The sequence below is a fragment of the Macaca fascicularis genome, chromosome 13 (genome assembly GCF_037993035.2).
Source record: "Macaca fascicularis isolate 582-1 chromosome 13, T2T-MFA8v1.1".
NCBI classification, from domain to species: domain Eukaryota; kingdom Metazoa; phylum Chordata; class Mammalia; order Primates; family Cercopithecidae; genus Macaca; species Macaca fascicularis.
The window spans coordinates 95,790,703-95,815,131 of record NC_088387.1 but is presented as its reverse complement, the minus strand read 5'-3'; the positions used below and the strand labels follow the sequence as shown (position 1 = coordinate 95,815,131).

The 24,429-nt window shown below is 45.5% G+C and overlaps 1 protein-coding gene across 15 annotated transcripts in view; it reads left to right on the top strand.

Moving 5' to 3' along the window:
- Positions 1-24,429, top strand: part of DRC1 (dynein regulatory complex subunit 1) — a 55,999-nt gene that overhangs the window by 30,999 nt on the left and 571 nt on the right. For 4 of the 15 annotated variants that reach the window (XM_074012154.1, XM_045369616.2, XM_074012155.1 and 1 more), the window contains 10 exons: positions 375-497; positions 8,883-9,022; positions 13,066-13,200; positions 13,560-13,792; positions 16,428-16,540; positions 17,724-17,813; positions 18,470-18,559; positions 21,542-21,771; positions 22,945-23,088; positions 23,429-23,531. In XM_074012154.1, the coding sequence (XP_073868255.1) occupies positions 375-497; positions 8,883-9,022; positions 13,066-13,200; positions 13,560-13,792; positions 16,428-16,540; positions 17,724-17,813; positions 18,470-18,559; positions 21,542-21,771; positions 22,945-23,088; positions 23,429-23,531 (1,401 nt within the window). Of the gene's footprint in view, positions 1-374; positions 597-8,882; positions 9,023-11,869; positions 11,994-12,427; positions 12,545-13,065; positions 13,201-13,559; positions 13,793-16,427; positions 16,541-17,723; positions 17,814-18,328; positions 18,560-21,541; positions 21,772-22,944; positions 23,089-23,428; positions 23,532-24,429 lie in introns of those variants that run through there. The other 11 variants (XM_074012152.1, XM_045369615.2, XM_074012150.1 and 8 more) reach the window with 8 other exon arrangements.

The window sequence follows — 24,429 nt, the reverse complement described above, 5'->3', positions numbered from 1 at the left end:
TTTATTTCAGAGTTGTAAAGAACAAAGAAGTGACTCGACCAAGATCCAATAGACTTTTCAGAAATATAAACATCTGATTTCAGGGTCTGTGCATAATTTCTTGTCTTTTTTTCAAATATTTAGACTTCAAGGAGATGAGCTTAATTTCATAATGGAGCATTCCTCTTAGAGTTTCTGGAGTAATGACTCCATTAGGCAATATGAGCCAAGTCCTAAAAGCCTTGGGTATTCAGGACTTCGGAAAGCCACCAGACTCCCCGTGGAGCCATGAAACTTCCAAAGTTTCCCCTGTGTCATGCTGGTCAGGCCATCCAAAGGATTGAGGTGGGGCAAGGATGGTCCCTGACTTTTCTCTTGTCTTCCTGTGCCTTTAGCTGGAATATCTTACCAACCGCATGAAAAAAGTGGAGGACTATGAGAAGCAGCTGAACAGGCAGAGGATCTGGGATTGTGAAGAATACAACACGATCAAGATCAAGCTGGAGCAGGATGTGCAGGTGCAGCAGCTGGTCCTCACTAGGGTGCCTGGGTGGCGGAGCACATGGCCAACACCTGTGAATGTGCCCTGTTTAGCAACTACCTGTGATATTCTAGAGGTAGTCCCTTCAGCACGTATTTATTAATCATCTGCCTTCTTTTAAATATTCATATCTGAAGGAGCTCATGTACAGGATATATGCAGAGAGATGCTTTCTTTAAGAAACCAGTGGAGGTGAGCTGAGCATGGTGGCTTACACTTGTAATCGCAGCACTTTGGGAGGCCGAGGAGGGAGGATCACTTGAGACCTGGAGTTCGAGACGAGCCTGGGCAACATAGTGAAACTGTGTCTCGGCAAAAAATAAAAAGAAATTAGCTGAGCCTGGTAGCACACACCTGTAGTCCCAGCTACTCAGGAGGCTGAGGTTGGAGGGTCACTTGAGCCCAGGAGTTTAAGGCTGCACTGCACTCCAACCTGGGCAACAGAGCAAGAATTTGTCAGAAAGAAAGAAAGAGAAAGGGAGAGAGAAAGTAAGAGAGAAAAAGAAAGGAAAAGAAAGAAAGGAAAAGAAAGAAAGGAAAAAGAAAGAAAGAAAAAGAAAGAAAGAGGAGAGGGAGGGAAGGAAGGAAGGAGAAAAGAAAAGAAAAAAAGAAAAGAAAAAAGAAAAGAAAGGAAGAGAAAGAAAGAAAAACTGCCAAGACACTACAGAGGTCTGGAAGCCATTTTCTTCTAGCAAAGGAAAAATGTCCCTAGGGCAAGTTGGTTATGTCCAAGAGCCAAAGCTAGGACAGCTACTGCTAATAATGGCAGCCATCAAGTGAGTCTCTCCCATATTCCAGATACTTAAATGAACTCTAATCTTCATCACCAACAGCATTTTATACATCAGAAATCTGAAGCTTAGAGACAAAGCTGTATATCTAGTACACAATAAACCCTGGATTCAAATCCAGTTCTGTCTGGCTCAAAAGAAAAGCCTATATTCTTCCCTTATTTTGAACAGTCCCTTGACTGATGGTTGGAAATTTCAGTGAGGCAAATTCTGACTATCAGAAAGAAGCTTCTAAGAGTTAGAACTGTCCAATATTCAGAAGGGCGTTCCACAAAACAAAGATGGCTTTATCTCAAAATATGCAATGGCTGAATGACTGTGTCTGTCTTTGGTGTTGAAGAAGGATTCCTGCAGTAGTAGGAGGTTATTTCTGGTTTCTAAAGTTTTTTCCAAGCCCCTAGGCTGTTTCAATACCAGTTAAAAAAATGTATCTCTAATTACATGTACATGTAATGTAATTGCATCTTAATATTCAAGTATGGTCTATTCATTTCAGTCTCTATGTAGAAAAAGGTGTTAGATGAAAGCTTTTCCACATAGCTTTTGTTAGAGTTTCAGTTCTTTTCCTATCACTTGATATCATGAAGTTAAATCAAAAACCCCATTAGGTTACAAATATATTTACTAGTCTTGAGAATTTTCCCAGGTCCTTCTCATATTAATGTCACAGATATGAGAGTTACTGACAGAATACTACAAGTCTGTAATACAATGGCACTCTTTCTGTGGGCTGTACATTGATATAATTTTACTGAAAATGGCTATTGTTAAACTTTCTGAATTTATCTTGGTTCTGTGATAATTTATGTGACAAAACTACGTACTGCTAGCCTCAGTGAGATATCTGGAGTTTCATGTTCTTAATCCAATGTCCAAATACTTCAATGAAGCAAAAAATTCTAGGACATGGGGAGATCCTGAGGTGGGTGTAGGAGGTAGAGTAAGATCAGAGAAGTAGGGGGCAGGGAGGCAGGGAGACCGGGAGACCTGGCTCTGCTGGCTGTCCCTGTCCAGGTTGACTGACGGTGGCATGTGCGCAGATGGAGACATTTCAGGCAGAAAGGGGCACGGTGCCTTTGCATCATAGTTCTTTTCTGTGTCAGATGGAAACCGAGGCTACCTACACCACTTTCCACACTGTAACTGGGGGGAAAAATCATCAAATCAGGGACTACCCATATGGCAACATGTGGAATGTTTTGGTAGGTTGAACTTTATCATAGTGACTCTTAAGTGTACTTTCACTAGACATTCAAGCCAAATGGCACTGATTTTTTTAAGAAGATGTAACATGCAGTTCAATGTTAAATTTGCTCTTCCCAACTAATGCATAGCACTCTATCAATTCTAAAATATGGAACTAAAATTCTTGCAAACCACAAAAATGGGAAGGATACAGTACACATAGACTTGGATGATGGGTGAAGTACAAGAAGTAAAAAGAAGTCTTACTGTTCATGTGCTTACTGCCAGTAAAGGTCATGTTATTAATAGGAGAGCAAAGAGAAGCCTGTAAACATTGTGTGCTTAGGTGGAAACTCCCTACCCCTGCCCACCACCCTAAAAGAAAACTGCTAGAAACATTTAATTCTTGATGCAGGAAACAAATGTTTTTATCTGTAGGCCTTATACACTCATTTAGGATTGTAAGATGTTCAGCTCAAATTTAGAGGCTGCTACCTTTAATACTAGAATATTAATCCCCCCAAATTAAATATGTTATTTATTTACACTATATTAATTTACATTGTGCAAAGCACAGAGATTAGCAAAGTACAGCCCCTGCCCTCAAGGAACGTATAATCTATTAAGGAAGAAAGCAAGCTACGGCCCGGCACGGTGGCTCATGCCTGTAATCCCAGCACTTTGGGAGGCTGAGGTGGGTGGATCATGAGATCAGGAGATCAGGATCATCCTGGCTAACATGGTGAAACCCTCTCTCTACTAAAAATACAAAAAATTAGCTGGACGTGATGGCACATGCCTGTAGTCTGAGCCACTCGGGCGCTGAGGCAGGAGAATGGCATGAACCCGGGAGGCGGAGCTCACAGTGAGCCAAGATTGCACCACTGCACTCCAGCCTGGGCCACAGAGCGAGACTCCATCTCAAAACAGAACAAAACAAAGCAACAAAACAACAACAACAACAAAAAACAGAAAACAAGCTACACAAATAGTGTCAAAGAGAAGGAGATGGGGCAGAAAGGGGGAGCAAGAGTGTGGCCTGAGATGACATTGCCAGTCTTCGGGTTCCAACATGGGATCCTGCAGACCCAGCTTAGGGTCAAGATTGGGGTAAATAGGCCCAGTGGAGTCTCTGGAGTCAGCAGAGAAGGCCAGAGGGAAAGGCTGTTTTAAATTTCCATCCTGCTGGCACATTGGTGGCAGCCTCTTTTCCTGAGCCCGTGGGCAAGAGATGACCCCCAAAAGCAGCTGTGGAGAAGCTTGTGCTGCTCCAGGACAAAGCGGGGAAGGTGCTATCAAAACTTATGCTACCTTTACCATACAAAGACTTTTGTGGCAGGTTAGATTGTAATCTTTATAGATGACTCATAAAACACAAACATCATGTTTTGCCATTAGTCTTGGGAACATGAACTGCAACTTTGCAAAATATCTTTGGATAATTGAATAATAAGCACAGACCTTTAGCAAAATCAATTACAGGTATTTTTAACTTTTATTTTAGGTTCAGGGTACATGTGCAGGTTTGTTATATGGGTAAACTGCATGTCACAGGGGTTTGCTGTACAAATTATTTCATTACCCGGTAATAAGCATAGTACTCGCTAGGTAGTTTTTTGATCCTCTCCCTGCTCCCAACCTCCACCCTCTAGTAGGCCCCAGTGTCTACTGTTCCCCTCTTTGTGTCCATGTGTTCTCGTTTGTCCCACTTATAGTGAGAACATGTGGTATTTGGTTTTCTGTTCCTATGTTAGTTTGCTTAGGATAATGGCCTCCAGTTCCAGTTATCTTGCTGCAAAGGACATATTCTTGTTCTTTTTTTTTTTAAACCTTTATGTCAAACCATATGATCTTGTTCTTTTTTTATGGCTGCATAATATTCCATGGTGTATATGTACCACATTTTAAAAACCCAGTCTACCGCTGATGGGCATCTAGGTTGATTCCATGTCTTTGCTATTGTGAACAGGCTGCAATGAACGTATGCATGCATGTGTCTTTTTGGTAGAATCATTTATACTCCTTTAGGTATATATCCAATAATGGGATTGCTGGGTCAAATGGTAGCTTTGTTTTAGGTTCTTTGAGGAATTGCCACACTGCTTTCTACAATACCTGAACTAATTTACATTCCCTCCAGCTGTGTATAAGTGTTACTTTTTCTCTGCAACCTCACCAGCATCTCCTGGGTTGTTTTTTTTTTTTTTTTTTTTTTACTTTTTAATAATAGCCATTCTGACTGGTGTGAGATGGTATATCATTGTGGTTTTGATTTGCATTTCTCTAATGATTAGCGATGTTGAGCATTTTGTCATATGCTTGTTGGCTGCATGTATGCCTTCTTTTGAAAAGTGTTGTTCATGTTCTTTGCCCACCCACTCCCCCCACTTTTTTCCCTTTTTCTTTTTTTTTTTTTTTTTGGAGACGGGGTCTTCCTCTGTTGCTCAGACTGGAGTGCAGTGGCATGATCTCAGCTCACTGCAGCCTCGACTTCCCAGCAGGCTCAAGCAAACCTCCCTCCTCAGTCTCCCGAATAGCTGGGACTACAGGCACATGCCACCTTGCCTGGCTAATTAAAATTTTGTGTGCGTGTGGAGATGAGTTCTCACTTTGTTGCCCAGGCTGGTCTCGAATTCCTGGCCTCAAGCAATCCTCCCTCCTTGGTCTCCCAAAGTGCTGGGATTACAGGCATGAGGCACCATGCCCAGCCATCCGTATACATATTATTATGTAATAACCTTCCTTTAAGAATGAAATTCACATGAGCGTGCATGTGATAGAGCTTTTGCATTTATAGTTCACATGCTCTTGTTGTATTGTAAATATAAAAACAATCCTCTGGCCAAATAAGTCTGGGAAATGCTGTCTTAGAGAGAGGGGACTGTTGCAACGCCACGAGAAGAAGGAGGGCTCCCTGGAAATCATCGGAGCAGACATTCAGGCACTCTAGGTCTCAGGGCCTCCACATGGGTCCGTTCCTGGGAAGACAGAACAGCCATTCCTCATCATCCCAAGTGGAGAGCAGTTCCGAAGACCCTCCTTCTCTGTGAGTGCTCATCTGTTCTCAGATGGTTACATCCCATGTGGAGCTTTTCTATTGGACTTTTGTGCTGAGCTGCCTCATAGACCAATGGCCTCCCTTATGTTCAGTTTACCTGTGTCTGGTTTGTGTTCTGATTCCTGACTCACTCACGATGACCATGGCTGGTAACATTTGAAGTGGCAGAGCTGGTTTCATTTGAGGAGTAGAGGCATAAATCATTGCACCTTTGCAAGAAGAGCTGCTGAGAATCCCTTTCCCAGGAGACACTCAGGGCCATCCCTAGAAGGGGACAGGGCCCAAAGCAACTCAGCCTGGGACCACCCGGATAACTGCCATTGAAATGAGGCTGTGCTGTTGGCATCATCCATAGGTCCTTGGGGATACTGTGCAAGTCAGACATTTCAAAATTAAATTTTAAATAGGCTCAGAAAGGGTCCTTTGTAGTTGTAGTTGAAGCTTCTGGCAGCTCCCTGCCCTGCCCCAAGTTCCCTACCCAAGGGCCAGGCCTGCACTTGGAGCCGCAGGGTCTGCCTGGCACGATGCTCAGTGCTGACAGAATGGGGTGAGGTGAGCACTTGCACCCATGGCCAGTGGGAGCATAAACCATAGATTGCTCTTTGGAAAGCAACTTACTGAGAACTTTTGACTTAGTCATTTCACTTCTACGAATCTACCATAAGGAAACAAATTACCCCAAGAATTGTATATATAATTTGTCCCAGCATTATTTTATAGTAAAGAAAATTATTAAAAAGTATATATAACTATATATACACACACACACACAACTGTAGAGAAATGGTAAATTATTATGACATGGTAAACATATTAAATATTTCATATATGATAAAACAGCATAGTATATGAAAGTATTCTAGCCTGTAATCCCAGCGCTTTGGGAAGTCGAGGCAGGCGGATCACCTGAGGTCGGGAGTTTGAGACAAGCCTGGCCAACATGGTGAAACCCCATCTCTACTAAAAATACAAAAATTAGCCGGGCGTGGTGGTGGCACATGCCTGTAATTCCAGCTACTTGGGAGGCTGAGGCAGGAGAATCATTTGAACGCGGAAAGTGGAGGTTGCAGTGAGCCGAGATCATGCCACTGTACTCCAGCCTGGGTGAGCGAGACTCTACCTCAAAAAAAAAAAAAAAAAAAAGGATTCTGTACTATTAAAATGATGTTAATAAAACTTTGCTAACCTGAAAAATTGTTGTTGTGATATTAAGGGAGGAAATTAGGATATAAAATTGTAGACATAGTTTGATTCCAACTATGTAAAGGACACTGGGGGGAAACATGCCAGCATTAACAGAAGTTGCCTTTGGGGGTGGAATTTTGGGTAGCCTTGCAACTTCTTTCTCCTATGTCTTCTTTTTCATTTGCTGTACTTTCCAAATTTTCTACAATGAGCAAATATTGCTTTTGCACTCAGGAAGAGTTTTTACAAAGAAAAATGTATAACTAGAAAGGGTAAATAAAAAATAAGTAAGTAGAGAAATTGAGAGGTAGGATTAGTTATGATCTCAGGGACTCATATGGTTCTTCATTCACCATCTGTTAAAAGATATTACAGGCTTCTGTTCTGAAGGAGACATTCAAATACTCATCTCATAATGGAGATTTAAAAATCCCTGCGGTGGTGATGTAGAATATTCTTGACTAATTCCCCCATGACAATGTGTGTGGGAATCACCGGATTCCACAGCAACCATGGAAATGATGTGCTTCCTGACCCAATGGAGCGTCACCTCCTAGCCAGGAGCCCTCCTGGAGTATGACCCAGAGTGGGCTGTGATAGCTGCTTGGAATCACTTCCTCTGTTGACTCCTGGGCCAGAGTCTGTAGCCTAACAGAGGGAGACGGGACAGAGGCTGGAGACAGCACGCACGTGGCAGTTTTATCGAGTTTCTGATTCCACTTGATTGCCTTCCCCATTCCTGCATTTCACTCGGGAGAGGCAGGAGCATGCCAGCCTCCAGCCTTGCCTCTCTCTGATCTTTTTTTCACAACCTGTCAGGGTGATCTTTCTACAGTGACTGGACCAACCATTTTCCTTCCCTGCTTAACATTTTTAGTGGTCCTCCCTTGACTTCAGGATAATGCTTTAAATTCCTAGCTTGGGAAGGCTCTGCTGCTCTGTCAGCCTCATTTCTGACCATTCCTTGCCTCGTGCCTCATATCCTAAACTTCTTGTGGTTTTCCCAAAGCCTCATATATGCTATTTCCTCTCTCTAGAGTGCTCTCCCTTCCGGTGTCACCTGTGTAACTCCAGCACATTCTCTAGGTCTCAGCTAGACACACCATCTTCCAGGGATGATTTCCCTGGTCCCTCAAGACCAAGGACAGTGCTCTTGTCATTGGTCCCATAATGGTCTGGGCTTCCCTCTATCTTGCCTCTTACCCCTAGCGTTTATCTGCCTCTGTTCTAGACGGGTCAGGACTATGCCTTTCTCACTGGTGTTTTCGCAACGGCACCTCGAAAAGTATCTCACACAGATTAGGCACACAATAAGTATTTGCTGAATGAATGAATACAGCTAATGGAAATCCAAAAAGTAAGGATGACTGTGTCTGTCCTTTTAAATGAACCTGGGTTGCTAAACACTAACACTTCCACCCTGGAAGGTCAAAGTGGGGGAAATTTCAAGTTTTTGTGGCCGTATTTATTTCTATGGTGTTTTTAGCGGGGCTACTCATATCTGAAGGGTCTGGAGAAAGTTACCAGAGTTAGTTGGACTTGAAAGCTCTGTGATCTTTCTTAGGCGTTAGGTATACAGATTTTAGTTTACAGTTCATTGACTTGTATTTTATCTGGTTGACCTTTAACTTGACTCTCATGATAGATTTTCTAAGAATGCAGGCTGAGGCACTTGTCCCTAAGGTTCCTCTGACATGACTTGAACAATTTATCAGAAGCCTACAAGCTAGGGCCAACTAGTGTGTGAAAATATATATATATTTGTATTTCAGAGCATACCTTTATTTGTGTACAATTTTAGGTATAATTCACAGGGCAGATAAGCTTATAAATGTAGGAAAGTTTATTTTTGTATACTTCCAGTATAAACTTCTACCAATACTTTTACCTCTTTATTCTTTATGAATGTAGGTACAAAGATAAATACATCTGAATATGGAGATGCATAGTTAGGTAAATAAACATACATAAGCAGGACTATGTAAGTATATCTATGTAAATATTTACCTATACAAAGCATGTTCCCCAAAAGACATTTTAAATACGCTAGTGTATATAATACTAAGGATGCAGGTGTAGAGTTAGTGTGTGTGTATATATACACATATACATAGATATATATATAGTTTTTTTTAAATTTTAGATTCTTGAGCAGCAGCTTCAGCAGAGGAAAGCAATTTATCAACTAAACCAAGAGAAATTAGAGTACAACTTGCAGGTGCTGAAGAAGAGAGATGAAGAAAGCACAGTGATTAAATCCCAGCAGAAGAGGAAGATCAATCGGTAAGCTAGCATGCAGAGCGTCTTTCTTCTGGGCTCTCTGTGCTGAGAATAGGGATGGATATGTACTTTTTTCTATTGAAGGGGTAGAAACCATTAAAAATATAACCAACACTTATTAAAATAGTTTTTTGGAGAAGTTAATACATTCAAGTGGTTCCCCTTCTCTCCCTAAGAAAAGAGAACATAGCAAAAGATTTTCCATCCCCATTCATCTTGTTCCTCTTTCCCACCTCTATAACCAGTTTGCCTCTTCCAGAATTTCATTAGGCATATACAAGCCCACACAAATATTCTCATCCCCCATCTGCTTTTACGCAAATGATGGCAGTCTGTACACACTGCCGTGTATCTTGAAGACCTTTCCATCCCAGTTCATGGAGAGCTTTTACCGTTTGTTAAGCTGCTACGACCCACTGTATAGATACACTATGATTTATTTGACCAGTGTCTAATGATGGACATGTAGATTGCTTCCAGCCTTTTTCCCTTGCAAATAATACCAACCTAAGTACTCATGACATGTGCCAGTTTGCTTTTGTGGAGATACCATGGCTCATTGAAAGGTACCTATTGCTTGAAATTTCTCACACATCTTCCCTTCTTCCTTGTCTCCTTAGTCCCATCCTTCCTGCCTTTCTTCCTTTAGGAATTGCATTCTAAGTTTCAGACCACTGTGTTAGGCTCTGAGGACCAGAGTGGAATAAGATTTCTTGCTTGTAGAAGGAGACAAGATTGAGGATTTCCCTCCAAACCCCAAATAGCCTATTATTATTTATGAATTCTTCCACTTGTGGGTTGGTAATACATACATTTTGGACACATGTTGAATGTATAGACGAACATCAGTTGACATTTTGGTAGTTACTTATCACAGAAAATGATACTGAATAAATGGGATGGCATCTTAAGCCTGATTATCTGAGAAACAAGAATAGTCAGGGGACAATATTTATGAAAAAATTCCCACTATATAAGCCCTATACTAGATAGGGGAACATCCAAGAAAGACACACATCAATACAGTGAGGAGGCACCTGGGAAAACTTCCCAAAGAAGTGAAATACTGGAGGGGGTGGGGACATGAACTGGCAAAAGGCAGTTAACAGGAGACTCCAGGTGGACAGTGCTGGCAGCTGGGAATGGCTGGTCTGAAGGCAAGGAGGTAGGATTCAGAAAGTCCCACAGTGGGTGTAGAGAACGGGTAAGGTGGGAGGCGGGAGGAGGCGCTTGAGGCAGAGCTTGGGTTTGATGCGTGTGGCTGAGAGATGAGTGGAATCTTCCCTCTTATTTCAAACTCAGACATCTTTCCCTCAGCCTGAAAAACCCTTCAACGGACCCTGCCATTTCTAAGCACCATCTTTTCATTTCTTGCTTTCATTGCCATTTTCCTTTCCTCCTCATCACCACCCAACATTTCATAATTTGACATATCTGTTTGTGCTGCTATAACAGACTACCTGAGACTGGATAATTTACAAAGACGAGTTTATTTCTCACAGTTCTGGAGCCTGGGAAGGCCAAGATCAAGGCTGGCAGGTTCAGTTTCTAGTGAGGGCTGTATCTTTCAGAGGGGAGGGACGCTGTGTCCTCACTCAGCAGAAGAATGGGAGAGCAAGCTGGCCTAAGGCTTTGGGAGGCCTGTTTTATAAGGGCCTTAATCCCATAATCCCATTCATGACGGGGGAGCCCTCATGGCCTCATTACCTCTTAAAGGCCCCACCTCTTAATATTATCACATTGACAACACTGAATTTTGGAGGAGTTACATTCAAGCCATAGCAATCTATGACCCCAGGATTGTACAAAAACTTCCCAAAGTAGGATACCAATGATGCCCTTCTAGCCAAACGTAGTGACTTCTCCTCAGGCCTCATCCTATTATGATTGGATACTGGGTTTTCTTCTTCGGTTTAAGTGACCCTAAAATATTTGCCCTTCTTTCTTAATTTATTTGTTTCCTTTGGTGGTTCTGCTTTTCCTTGCTTGATATGTCTTGAGTATCTAGATAAGGTAATCTAGAAGACCCAGGCCTTACCATTGCTTTTAATTTTTATTTCATCTGCCACACACCTCAATCTCATGGTTTTGAATATCCCCTTTTTGTTGATGACTACCAACTTCATATCCCCAATCCTGAGCTCACCTTTCATTTACTTGGAACTGCCAAGGTAACAGTTCAGCTTGGAGAGGCCCTGTCATTTCCAGGGCACAGTTTCTGAAACCAGACTTGCCTTTGCTCCCTGTTTCCAGTTCTCCAGCTTTACTCCTCTGCATCTCTAGCTTCCAGGCACTAAGGACTCTGGACTTTTTGTTGAACCTCCTCTTGCAACCATTCTTCCCTGTTGACTTCCTCTCCTGCTATCTTGCCCGGACCTTCAGTATGCATCTGGAGTTTGTTTTGGTAGCTTTTGTAATTAGATGACACGTAGGAACTCCTTTACCGCATGACATTGGGAAAAAAACCACTTTGGAATGACTACTTGTTTTTACTTCTGTGCTTGGAAAGCCTCCTTGAATGCTTTAGTTAAGAAAATGGGTTAGCTGTTTCTTTCTATCAGAGACTAAGGTAACTACTTTTTTTTGCATTTTCTTGACGATGAAAATATGAATGATGAATGTTTGCATTTGAAAGGCATTTTGATCATTTCAGAATAATGCTTAGGAGATGGAAAATTTTATTTTTAGAATTTCTAAACTTAAAATATGTTGGCCTTCAACTTCTCTGTTACTGTGTGAGTGAGACACTGATAAGAGACACCTCTGTAGCAGTTTGGAGTCTGAAGTATGGACCTGGGTCTAAAAATTGTGCCTGCCATGCATATTTTATGGGCCAAGTTTCCATGCACAGAGCTCCTGTTAGCAGTGAGATGGTGAGCTGTGCCATGCCTGGATTCACAGTGCTATTGGACAGGTTTTAACTGCCTCTTGCTGTTCTGGAAATTTTGGACCATCCCCTCCCCTGCAAGCCTTGGTAAGATAGATGCCTCACCTCTGGGCTCCCCTGACATCCTGCATAAAACTCTCCTATAGCACTTGCCATGCTGTACTGTAATTAACGTTTGTCTTTGTTTTTGACTAGACTGATAGTACCTGTCAAAGATAGTATTGAAACATATCTTTGTATTCATCTTTGTCTTTCAACATATCCTTGCGCGAAAGTGGCATTTCATGCTTGTTTAATGATAAGTGAATGAGTGAATGAATGAATGAATGAGTTACTGGACCTGTTAATGGTATCAGCACTTTGAGGCTGGAAGATTTATGTATCATAGGCTTTTGTGATATGCATTTTTTTCTTTAAATTTTCCTTGCTTCATAATTGAATTAAACATCTAAGTCATGACAATGAAATAGTTGAGATAGATTATTTATTTATTTATTATTTTTTATTTTTTTTGAGACGGAGTCTTGCTCTGTCGCCCAGGCTGGAGTGCAGTGGCGCGATCTCAGCTCATTGCAAGCTCCGTCTTCCGGGTTCACGCTGTTCTCCTGCCTCAGCCTCCCGAGTAACTGGGACTACAGGTGCCTGCCACCACACTATACCTGGCTAATTTTGTTTTTTATTATTTTTAGTAGAGATGGGTTTTCACTGTGTTAGCCAGGTCGGTCTCGATCTCTTGACCTCGTGATTCGCCCGCCTTGGCCTCCCAAAGTGCTGGGATTATAGGCTTGAACCACCGCACCTAGCCGAGATAGATTATTTAAATATGTGAGGCTGGCCCTAGGTATGGGTATGGGCATTCTGACAAATGATGTGTTGTGAAGAAGGTTCTGTTCAGTCTTGAGTAGGAGGCTGCCTCTTGGTGGGTATGGGCTCTGGATTGCTTTCAATGCATTTTGTTTTGGACTGTCGCATGACCTCCTGTTGCCTTCCTTTTGTTGATCAAAATGGGATCTGTGTTTTGGAATATATGGGAGGGTTTTCTGCTCTTCCACAAATCTGCTCCTGAGTTTGTTGTAGAGCTGAATCAGGTGGATGAGAGCAACATACGTCCGACCTTCTATTCAGCTGCAGACTAACTTTTTTTTTTTCCTTCAACCAGCCTGCATGATATACTTAACAATCTGAGATCAAAATATGCCAAGCAAATAAAGCAGTTTCAGGAGGAGAACCAGTCTCTAACCTTGGACTACAAACGTCTTGTGTTGCAATTCAAGGAGCTACAGAAAGCCATGCGGTATCTTAAGGACTTGGTCCTAAGGCACTTGTCCTAGCATAGAGGTGGCGGGGATGGAGTTTGTACAGGCTGTGATTTCGTTGGACTTGATATGGCCAGCTATTTTGGAGTTGGACCAGGCATTAGTTAACCCTTTGTGGTGTGTTCCCCTGGTCCTTCACTTGCGTATCACCTGCCTTTTCTTGAGATGTGTTGGGATGGCTTCCAGTTTACTGTAAGTGGGAATCAGCTGCCCAGGGATGGGGCCACGCCCAGGAATTAGCACAGCTCCTTTTCATGTTCTTTCCCTGCTGCCAATTGAGGGGACCCTGGCCAGGCCCTGGGGTCAGCTGGCCATGCTCTGTGACTCTCCTTCACAGGCATTTTGCTCTTATTGATGATGAGAAGTTTCGGGAGATTTGGCTGATGAATGAAGAGGAGGCAAAGGATCTAATAGCCAGAGCCTTTGATGTGGACAGGATCATCCACACCCATCATCTGGGGCTTCCCTGGACAGCACCTGATTTCTGGTTCCTGAAGAATGTTGGGCCTATTTCTCAGCAGCCCCAGAAGTCCGCCACGCAGATAGTAGAAGAAATGCTCATGCACACAGGTGACTAGAACGTTGTCGTAGAACCTTAGAGCTGGAGGAGCCCCCTGAGAACATCGGGTTAAGCCAGTCATGTTAGAGATAGTCTAGGGAGGAGGGGGAAGAAATCCCATAGCTAGGAGGTGGTATGATTATGGATATAGCTTGTAAGTCTCCTCTAATTTATAGCTTTGCTCTCTCCCCTGTATTATAAACTGGCAGTTAGGTCTAGAAACTTGATCAGGTGCAGGTCCAATTTATTTTTGCTAAGTACACTACTGTGTAGTACCTCCATCGGGATAAACTAATGTTAAATTGTCTCTCTTTTTGTGATGTTAGCAACCGTTGCTAATCATTGTCTAAGATCCATGAACTGTATTAGGAATTGCAAAATGGTGATATGTTAAATTCTATTCTTGTGTCTTTATTTAACAGTTAGAATACTTGTTAAAAGAAAACTTTTCCTTCATCAGCAATTTGCTACCCTGAGATAGTCTGTATACGAAAAGCAGGATAGATGCTTATTTTTTCTCGCTGACCAACTTTCAAAATAATGGGTTGGTCCTCTAGCATCTTCCAAAGGTACCAATGAGTTTTTAAAAAATATTATGAATGCATGAATTTAAACAAATTTGATGTATTTTAGTTTACAAAAGTAATTATCCTTACTGAGGCTCAAATTCTTCCATCTTTGGCTAGTGGAAATCTTCACATTGGCTTCTAGGTCCTTTTGACTCAGCCCTAGTAGTTATTTATTTATTTATTTATTTGTTTATGTATTTATTTATTTTTGAGACAGAGTCTTGCTCTGTTGCCAGGCTGGAGGTCAGTGGCGCGGTCTCGGCTCACTGAGACCTCTGCCTCCCGGGTTCAAGCAATTCCCCTGCCTCAGCCTCCCGAGTAGCTGGGACTACAGGTGTGCACTGCCACACCTGGCTAATTTTGTGTATTTTCAGTAGAGATGGGGTTTCACCATATTGACCAGGATGGTCTCCATCTCCTGACCTCCTGATCCCCCCACCTCAGCCTCCCAAAATGCTGGGATTATAAGTGTGAGCCACTGCACTTGGCCAGCCCTAGTAGTTTTTTGTTTAATAGCGTCCTGGCTTTCCAGGATGACCAGGTGTTCAAGGCACACATTATACTTTACCTGCCTCAAGTCTGGAATCAGTCATTTCTCCAAGGATCCCCTGGTCCTTTTTAACAGGGATTTTTTTTTTTTTTTTTTTAGATGGTCTCACTCTGTCACCCAAGCTGGAGTGCATTGGTGGGATCTTGGCTCACCGCAACCTCTGCCTCTCAGGCTTCAGCAATCCTCCCACTTCTGCCTCCCGAGTAGCTGGGACCAAAGACTCATGCCACCATGGCCAGCTAATTTTTGTAATTTTTGTAGAGACAGGGATTTGCCATGTTGCCCAGGCTGGTCTCAAACTCCTAGGCTCAAGCGATTCCTTCCCAGAGTGCTGGGATTACAGGCATGAGCCACCATGCCTGCCCAGGGAATGGTATTTAGAAACCACACTGTGGCTGCTGGGTGCTCATTGTTTTGGATTGGCCGTTGTTTCTAGGCCTTTTCAGTGGACAGAGCCGAGAGTATAGGATTTCTCACCCCTGTAATCCCAGCACTTTGGGAGGCCAAGGCAGGCGGATCATCTGAGGTCAGGAATTCGAGACCAGCCTGGCCAACATGGCAAAGCCCCATCTGTACTAAAAATACAAAAAATTAGCCAGTCATGGCGTGCGCCTGTAATCTCGGCTACTCGGGAGGCTGAGGCAGGAGAATCGCTTGAACCCAGGAGGTGGAGTTTGTAGTGAGCCAAGATTGCACCACTGCACTCCAGGTTGAACAACAGAGTGAGCTTCTATCTCAAAAATAATAATAATAATAATAATAATAATTAAAAAAATAAAAATAGGCTGGGCACAATGGCTCACATCTGTAATCCCAGCACTTTGGGAGGCCAAGATGGGAGGATCATGAGGTCAGGAGTTCGAGACCAGCCTGACCAACATGGTGAAACCCTGTCTCTACTAAAAACATAAAAATTAGCTGGTGTCACGGCAGGCATCTGTAATCCCAGCTACTCGGGAGGCTGAGGCAGGAGAATCGCTTGAACCTGGGAGGCGGAGGTTGCAGTGAGCTGAGATTGCGCCACTGCATTCCAGCCTGGGTGACAGAGCAAGTCTCCGTCTCAAAAAAAAAAAAAATTTATCTGTGAATGTGCACAGCCACCCACCCCTGCTTTGAGTTGGCTGCTTCTATCTAATCTGTCGCAGGTTTAGAAACCATAGAACCACTTGCTAGATCATCTCTGAAATAAGAATAAACGGTCTCACACTCTCCCTCCCACTCCCTGGTTCATGGCTGGATTTTGAGTATGATGTTTCCAGGCAGATGCATTTTGGAAAAGTAGGGCATTACAGGCTGGCTGGGAATGGCCGAGTTCTCCAGGTAGTCTCTGATTCCGATCCCCCAGCCCTCCTTCCCCCTACGTAATAGGCTTTTTTCATCATAAAGAGACTGTGAGAATGCCTCACAGAGGCTTTTTGAGAGGTACATTTTTTCAGAGAAAGCCATCTGACTGTTTCTCAGAGTCAGCTAGGTCCAGAAATCTTCTTCTTTTTCTCTCTCTCTCTCCTCCCCCTGACCTGTCTGCAGAAGAGGAGGAGGCAGAAGAGGCTGCCTCGGAACCAGAGTCCTACCTGGACCTGCCGAAGCAAATTTCTGAAAAAACCACCAAGAAGATCCTGATGCTCCTGTGTGACGAGTCGGTGAGGCCAGGCGGGGCTGCAGCAGAGGCACTCGCGGGGGGTGCAGCTTCCGAGGCCTCTGCCGGGCCAGTGCTAGCCTGGAGTCAGGAGCGGGCCGGTCCTTCCCTGGCCAAGCCCAGGGTTGGGGCCTGAGGAGCAGAGTTGGGGTGGCCCCTGGACTTCAGGGCCAGTTCACAGAGGGCTTGCCTCTGAGCTGGCCCAGCTGGAAAATGGGTCTAACCCTGGTTGGTCAGCATGGCACAGTTCAGGCCAGCTGGAGGGCTCCTGCCAGCTTAAAATGATGCTGCTTCTGAGACAGAAGTGGCACCAGCTCACCTCCATGAACCAACTTGCTAAGTGACGTGGCCATACTGACATGGCCCTTCTCAGGCGCTCGTGTTGGGGGCTACTCTGGGTATGTTAGGATTTGGATGTTTGCATTGTGTATTAGCAAATATGGTTAGACTTAGAGTAAAAGCTGTATTGAGCTGGTTCAGCTGGAAGTCGGGTTTTGATCAAACATGGGCAGTGTTGGTTTGGATCTTATGGTTCTGAAGTGGGTCTTCTTTTGGGATAGTGGGGGCAGTTGCCTTTGGCTGGCTCCTGCCACTGAGGGCAGCTGCTGCTGAAGGGGTCAGGTGGCAGGTTCTGCCCTCTCAACCTGCAGCTGGATGCAGAGACCCATGGAGCCCTCCCCCAGGCATCCCAGCTCAGAGCAGGCGCCGTGTCTGCTCAGCCGCCCTCTCCCCTCCACCGCATGTGTGCCGTGTTTTGGTTTGGGGTGCCCACTGCCCTCCGTGCCTCCCTGGCCTGCTGCTGTGTTCTGTAGATATTTGGGGACAAGACTATGAGTGAAGCAGGAGCCTGTGACTGGGTCAGCTTTGGACTGTGGTGGGGGCCTCAGGAGTTTTCCCAGTGGCTTGTGGGTGAAGTGGGTTGGTGCCCTTCTGGGTGGGAAAAGCTAAGTCTGTGGTGAGGATGGGCTTTGTCCCTGGCCTTGCTTGTCCCTGGCCTTGCTCCCTGGGGAGGGGGGTGCTGATGGGCACCCTGAGGCGGCTTTGCTGGGGCCCACTGCTGGCTCCCATCCCTGTGTGTCTGCTCCATGGCATGGTCCCTGGAGTGTTACACAGGGGGCAGCTGCAGACCCTGGGGCTCGCTCCTGAATCGTTTCCCCGACAGAAGATGCCTTCTTCCTTCTCCCCAGGGGTTCCTCATAGAGAGCAAGCTGCTGAGCCTTCTCCTGCCCCTGGAGCAGAATGAATGCTATTTGTTGAGGCTGGACGCCATCTTCTCCGTGAGTCCCACGGGGCTGGGAGGACACGGGCAGGGCTGAAGCCAGCTGTGTTCTCAGATGGCCCTGCCATTGCCTCAACCCTGGCAGTGGATGAGGGTCTCCCGGGGCTTCCCCTGCTCCCTGTCACATCCTTCCCTTAACCTGCTCTCCACACAACACATTGGCCTCAGACTCGCTGCTGTGTCTCCCACCCCTGCCCCTTCCTCTACTAGCATCTTCCTCTCAGGTTGTAGGTTCTCCCTGACACCCCCAAACTCAGATCTGGTCTCCCCGACACCCCCAAACTCAGATCTGGTCTCCCCGACACCCCCAAACCCAGATCTGGTCTCCCCGACACCCCCAAACTCAGATCTGGTCTCCCCGACACCCCCAAACTCAGATCTGGTCTCCCCGACACCCCCAAACTCAGATCTGGTGCAGCCCCACTTGGTACCCTCACAGCCAGGGATCCATATGGAGCAGTTCCTGGCTCTATGAGCATTGTTTCTGTGTGTTCTGATGTGTGTGTCCCCAAGTTCACAGTCGCTTCCCAGCGCTGGATGAATGCCCTCCATAAGCCAAGCCTCCTGCTCTTAGGAGCTGAGCATCCATCAGCTGCCCAAGCCCGTGGCCTCTTTGATGGGGTGTTTGAGCAACCATCCTGTTTTTTGCCCCAGGCCCTTGGAATTGAAAGTGAAGATGACTTGTATAAACTGGTGAACTTCTTCCTTAAATATCGAGCTCACCGTTTATCTTCCAGTCTCCAGGTAAGGCAAGGTGCAAAGAGAAGAAAGCATTTTATTTATTTATTCATTTATTTATTTAATTATACTTTAAGTTCTGGGATACATGTGCAGAACATGCAGGTTTGTTACATAGGGATACACATGCCCTAGTGGTTTGCTGCACCCATCAACCCACCACCTACATTAGGTATTTCTCCTAATGTTATCCCTCCCCGCCCCCGACCCACTGACAGGCCCCGGTGTGTGTGTCCCCTCCCTGTGTCCATGTGTTCTCATTGTTCAACTCCCACGTATGAATGAGAACATGCGGTGTTTGGTTTTCTCATCTTGTGGTCGTTTGCTGAGAATGATGGTTTCCAGCTTCACCCATGTCCCTGCATTTTCAATTCTCCCAAAGCCCCCAGAGCATGGTACTGCCTTTGAGTAGTACTTCTGGAGACACAGCAGTGCTTTTATGTCAGGTATAGCTAACTTAGCATTTTCCTTATTGTTTATCAATTTGTCTCTTTGTAAAGGGAAGAATGGCTTGGGGGTGAGATGCTGTTCTTACACTGAGGCCCAAGGAATCTTTTCCTGCACCCTCCCTCACAACCAGGTCTCAGCCACTGTAAGAGCAGAGCCCACCTGGTTCTGAATATTTTGATCCTTAACACTTTCCCGCAAGGCAGGGCCCATTCGTCCTACATATATTGATTGTAATTGATTTCAGAAGGTGAATCAAATATTAACTATTTTAAAGAAATTGCCATATTAAAAGTTGTATAACGTTTTAATTTAAAAATGAAAAATGTGGGCCAGGCGTGGTGGCTCAAGCCTGTAATCGCAGCACTTTGGGAGGCTGAGGCGGGCAGATCACGAGGTCAGGAGATCGAGACCATCCTGGCTAACACGGTGAAACCCTGTCTCTACTAAAAGTACAAAAAAATTAGCACGGCATGGTGGCGGGCGCCTGTAGTCCCAGCTACTCAGGACACTGAGGCAGGAGAATGGCATGAACCCTGGAGGCGGAGATTGCAGTGAGCTGAGATCGTGCCACTGCACTCTGGCATGGGCAACAGGGCGAGACTCCATCTCAAAAAAAAAAAAGAAAAAAAAAAGAAAAAGAAAAATGTGAATGAAAAATGTTTTTAGTACTGCTAGCCCAAAGCTGAGTATCCTAACATGCCTCTAAAAAGAGTTGGCTGGGCTAGGCGCAGTGGCTCATGCCTATAGTTCCAGCTACTTGGGAGGCTCAATTTAGCCCAGGAGGTTGAGGCTGCAGTGAGCCATGATGAAGTTCAGGCTGCAGTGAGCTATGATTGCACCACTGCACTTCAGCCTGGGTGACAGTGTGAGACACTGTCTCTAAGAAAAAAAAAGAGAAAAAAAAAAGAGTTGGCAGAATGGACAAAACCACAAAGCCAAAGCCATAAAGGGAATAAAAGCTATATTTGATGCCAGAATTTAAAAACAATTCTGTAGGGCAAAAATCATCATAAGCAAAGTTAAGAGATGAATGACAAGTTGCAGAGAAATATTTTCAACTTGTATCATAGTTAAGGCCTCATTTCCTTAATATATAAAGAGCTCTCAGAAATCAATAAGAAAAAGACCAAGAACTCAAGGAACAGATAACAAATATGAATGAACAACTCCTAGAAGAGGCAATACAGGTAACTCTTAAACATATGAAAAGATAATCAGCCTTCCGTGTAATAAGAGAAATGCAAATTAAAATGCCTGAATTCCATTTTGCCAACCTGTTATGTTGGCAAAAAAAAAAAAAAAAAAAAAGCTTGATAACACAGCAAGTATAACATAGTGATGACTGAGGTGTAGAAAACATGTACACTCATAAGTTACTGGTAGGAGTATAAATTGTAACCTCCATTGAGGACAGTTTGGCAGTATCAATTACAAAACTATATACACTTTGCTCTGAAATTCTTCTTCTTCTCTTTTTTCTTTTTTTTGGCGACACAGTCTTGCTCTGTTGCCCAAGCTGGAGTGCAGTAGCATGATCTTGGCTCACTACAACCTCCATCTCCCAGGTTCAAGCCATTCTCCTGCCTCAGCCTCCCCAGTAGCTGGGATTGATTACAGGCACCTGCCACCATGCCCGGCTAATTTTTGTATTTTTAGTGGAGATGTGGTTTCACCATGTTGGCCAGGCTGGTCTCGAACTCCTGACCTCAAATGATCTGCCCATCTTGGCCTCTGAAATTCTTCTTCTAGGATTTTATTCTCTAGATATATCTCAGTACAGTTGAAATGGTGTATTTATTGTAGCTGATTCACTGTAGCATTGTTTGAAATGGCAGAAGATTCAAAACAACCTAAATGTCCATCGTTGAGGAATCTATTTAATAATATGTGGTACATCTACATGATGGGGTACTATAAAACTGTGGGAAAAACCAAAGTTCTTTTTGTATTCACATGAAAAGATATCTAAGGTTTACTGGTATGTGAAAAAGCAAACTACAGAACTCCATGTGTAGTATAGTATCATTGATGTCAAAACGAAAAGGAGAAGTATATATGGAAAGGTATGCACATGTATTTATATATAGACATTACATAGAGATACTATTTCCTTGGAAGGAACCATAGGCAACTTGATAGCATTCATTTGCCTGTGGGAGGTCAATTGCATGAACTGCAAGATAGGAGAAGGAGGACGACCTTTTAAATTTAACAATTAAAACAAAAATTTAATTTGCATTATGATTCAAAAGGAAATTTATAACATGTAAGTTTTATGAATGTCAATAAGATGAGCACCTAGGAGACCGGATTTAGAAACAGAACCTTTCCATTGTCTCATAGCCTCCTAGTGCCTCTCCCCATCCCATCCCCCTTCTCCCCACGCTTTCTCCTGTTTCTATCCCTGTGTAAATGTCTCCCTGGGAAAGCTTTCTGTCACTTTCCGTAAACTTTTCTGGTTTTTCTTCTCCCTGCCTCTCTCTCCATGCTCATGCTCGTGTGTCCCCAGCCCACAGTTGTCCTTGCATCTTTCTCCAGATCAAGTCCTGCAGTCAGGCGAGCATGGAGAAGGCGAGCATGGAGGAGACAAGCATGGGGTCAGAATTGGAGCTGGCAGAGCAGACGGAGATGGAGGGAGCAAAGGAAGAAAGCCTGGTGGAAGGGGAGAAGGAGGAAGAGGAGGAGACCCCACCCTCCCCCTGGGACATCCACCCCAATGATGTCCTCAAGATTCTGGAGGCCTTTGTCATGGGTCTGAAGAAGCCTAGGTGGGCTGCGGGGCTGGAAGGCTTGCCTGAGACCAGAGCCAGGGGAGCTGGGTGGGCTGGGGAGCCAGGCAGAGTCAGTGAGTGGAGAAGAGTGCGCTGGGCAAGATACGAGGACTAAGGACAGGGCTATCTGAAGGCAGGCTAGGGCAACCAATCACTGGACAGAGTCAGGAAAGCAATAGGGCGTAGTAGTGATTTGTGCTTTTTTCACTCATCATTCATTCAGCAGACATGCATTGAAGGCTGCCATGTGTAAGCACTGTGGGGACACTGCCTTGTGATCAGAGCAATGGTCAAAGCACATTCAAGGTGCACCGTTGTTCAGAGGAGGAAATGGCCATTTCCATTTGGCACGTCAGAGAGGGTTTTGGGAGGAAATGGCACCGGAACTGGGTGTTCCCAGGCAGATAAAATGGAGGTAAGGGCATTTCAGGAAATGGCAGCATGGGGAAGGTCAGGTCTGTTCAAGAATCATCACAGGAAGTGTGGCTGGTGGGTCAAGGGCCTGGGAGGTGGCACTGGTGGGTGGGGAGCCAGCCAGGTGTTGGAGAGCCTTGCCCAATGTGCCCAAGATCTTTGTCTTTACCCGTTGGTGGTGGGAGCCAGAAAAGGATTTGAAGCAGCTGAAGAGCCATGATTAGCCTTGTATTTTAGAGAGATCATTGTGGCGGCAGGGAAGGGGCGAAGCCAGATACAGGGAGAGCATCAGGAGGCTTGTCCAGGTGGGAGGTGGGGATCCTCCAGATAAAGGCTGTCATGGCGGGATGGAGAGGCCATGACTGAATTCCAGTACTGTTTTGGATGCGCTGGTGCAAGAGACGGGCACAGCGATGAGCTGTAAAGCAGTGAGGTAAACTGACTGGGAGAGAGAGGGGTGGATGAAGCACTGATCATGCCCTCACGAAGGTACCGGTGGTACCGAGGCAGGAACGCTGACGATAAGCATGTGTCCTTTCTGAGAACCTGCCACCATCTAATAAACTGTGTCCTTTCTGAGAACCTGCCACCATCTAATAAACTGTGTCCTTTCTGAGAACCTGCCACCATCTAATAAACTTGGACTGTTGAGTGGGAAGGTGACAGGTGGGAAAGCAGTAGGCCTGTGACTGGCACTGCTTGGGGGCCTGGGTAGTACCCAATGGACATGACAGTCACAGTGTTGTTGGCCTTCAGGGACTCGCGGGCCCCGCCAAGAGTGCAGAAGAATATGCGCAACAACTCCAAGGACTCAGAGTACTGGCAGGCCCTGACCACGGTAATCCCTTCCTCCAAGCAGAACCTCTGGGATGCCCTCTACACAGCCTTGGAGAAGTACCAGTAAGTGTGCATGTCATGGAGCAGGAGGGTGCTGGTGGGCAGGTGAGGAACGGTTGCTGGGAGCAGCCGTGTTTGCTGCCCCCCTGTCCCACCGAACCTGGGAGGGAAGAGCTGCCCTTGGCAATTCCTGTGTCGGTGGATCATGTGGGGCGGTTGGCTCTTGGGCCCTGGCCTGCCTGTTCTGTTCCTGCTAACCTGGCTCACCTGTCGGCTGGGTGAAGCGTGTAGCTTCTGGAGTCTCCCTCCACCTGCAGCCAAAGCAGAAACACCAAGACCCTGGCCCCTACTTGGCAGAGGATGGAGGATTCAGTGAGCCTCTAACTGATTTTTTTGTCCAAAGCATTGTCTTGACCCAGAGGGCCAAGCTGCTGCTGGAAAACAGTTCTCTGGAGCAGCGGAACACAGAGCTGCAGGCGCTGCTGCAGCAGTATCTGAACTCCAAGGTGGGCAGCGGGCCTTCCAACGAGGGGTGGCAGGAGATGGGTGGGGCGGGGGGACTGGAGCTGGGATTAGGGAATGAGGAGTCCCCTCCCGCCCAGAGGCAAGGGAGCTTTGCGACGTGATGTAAAAAATCAACAGTGACACCTTGAGACAATTACTGGCTAAAGGAGTAGATCTTGCCTGAAGTCTCCTCCAGGACAGCTCAGGTGTGACAGTGTCTGATACCGTGGTTTCTGGTGCCAGTGGCCTGCTGGGACCACTCTGTGTGAAGCAGTGCCACAGCCAGGAGCAGCTCCCCAGCTACAGAGCCTCCAGCTGTGCTTTCTTCCATCCTCACACCCGCTGTGTGAGGTGGACAGGGCGGAAACGATGCTCCTCATTTCACAGAAAGGACAATCACAACTTGGAGAGTTTGCAACTCATCCAGAGCCTGGGCTCTTTCCACCCGCCAGCCCAGGTTCCCTGCCTGGGATGTGACTGGAGGGTCGTCCTCGCATGAGGGAGGAGGCTCTGCTGGGGCAGATATTCCCTGGTCCCCATCTGTGCCCACCCCCACAATAGTTGTGGGCAACTTCCCCATGGCCTGGCAAGAGGAGGAAGGAAAAATTCCATTGCTAACATTTCCTGCTCTGTGGTGGAGGTGCCTGCGGCTGGGGCTGTAGGCCAGGAAGGTCATGACACAGCTGTTAGTTGCACACGTGTGAGGTGACTGAGGCCAGCTCCAAGTCCAGCCACAGGGACTGTGTGGCCCCAGCACAGTCCCAGGTCCCAGGCAACAGCTGAAAGGGGGATGTTGTAGTGAGCCTTGGCCTCATAATGACCCTTGGCCTGTGACAGGACCCAGACATTCTGGACAGTATGGTTCCTGCTTCCACAGATGCTACTGTGTACAAGAGGCTT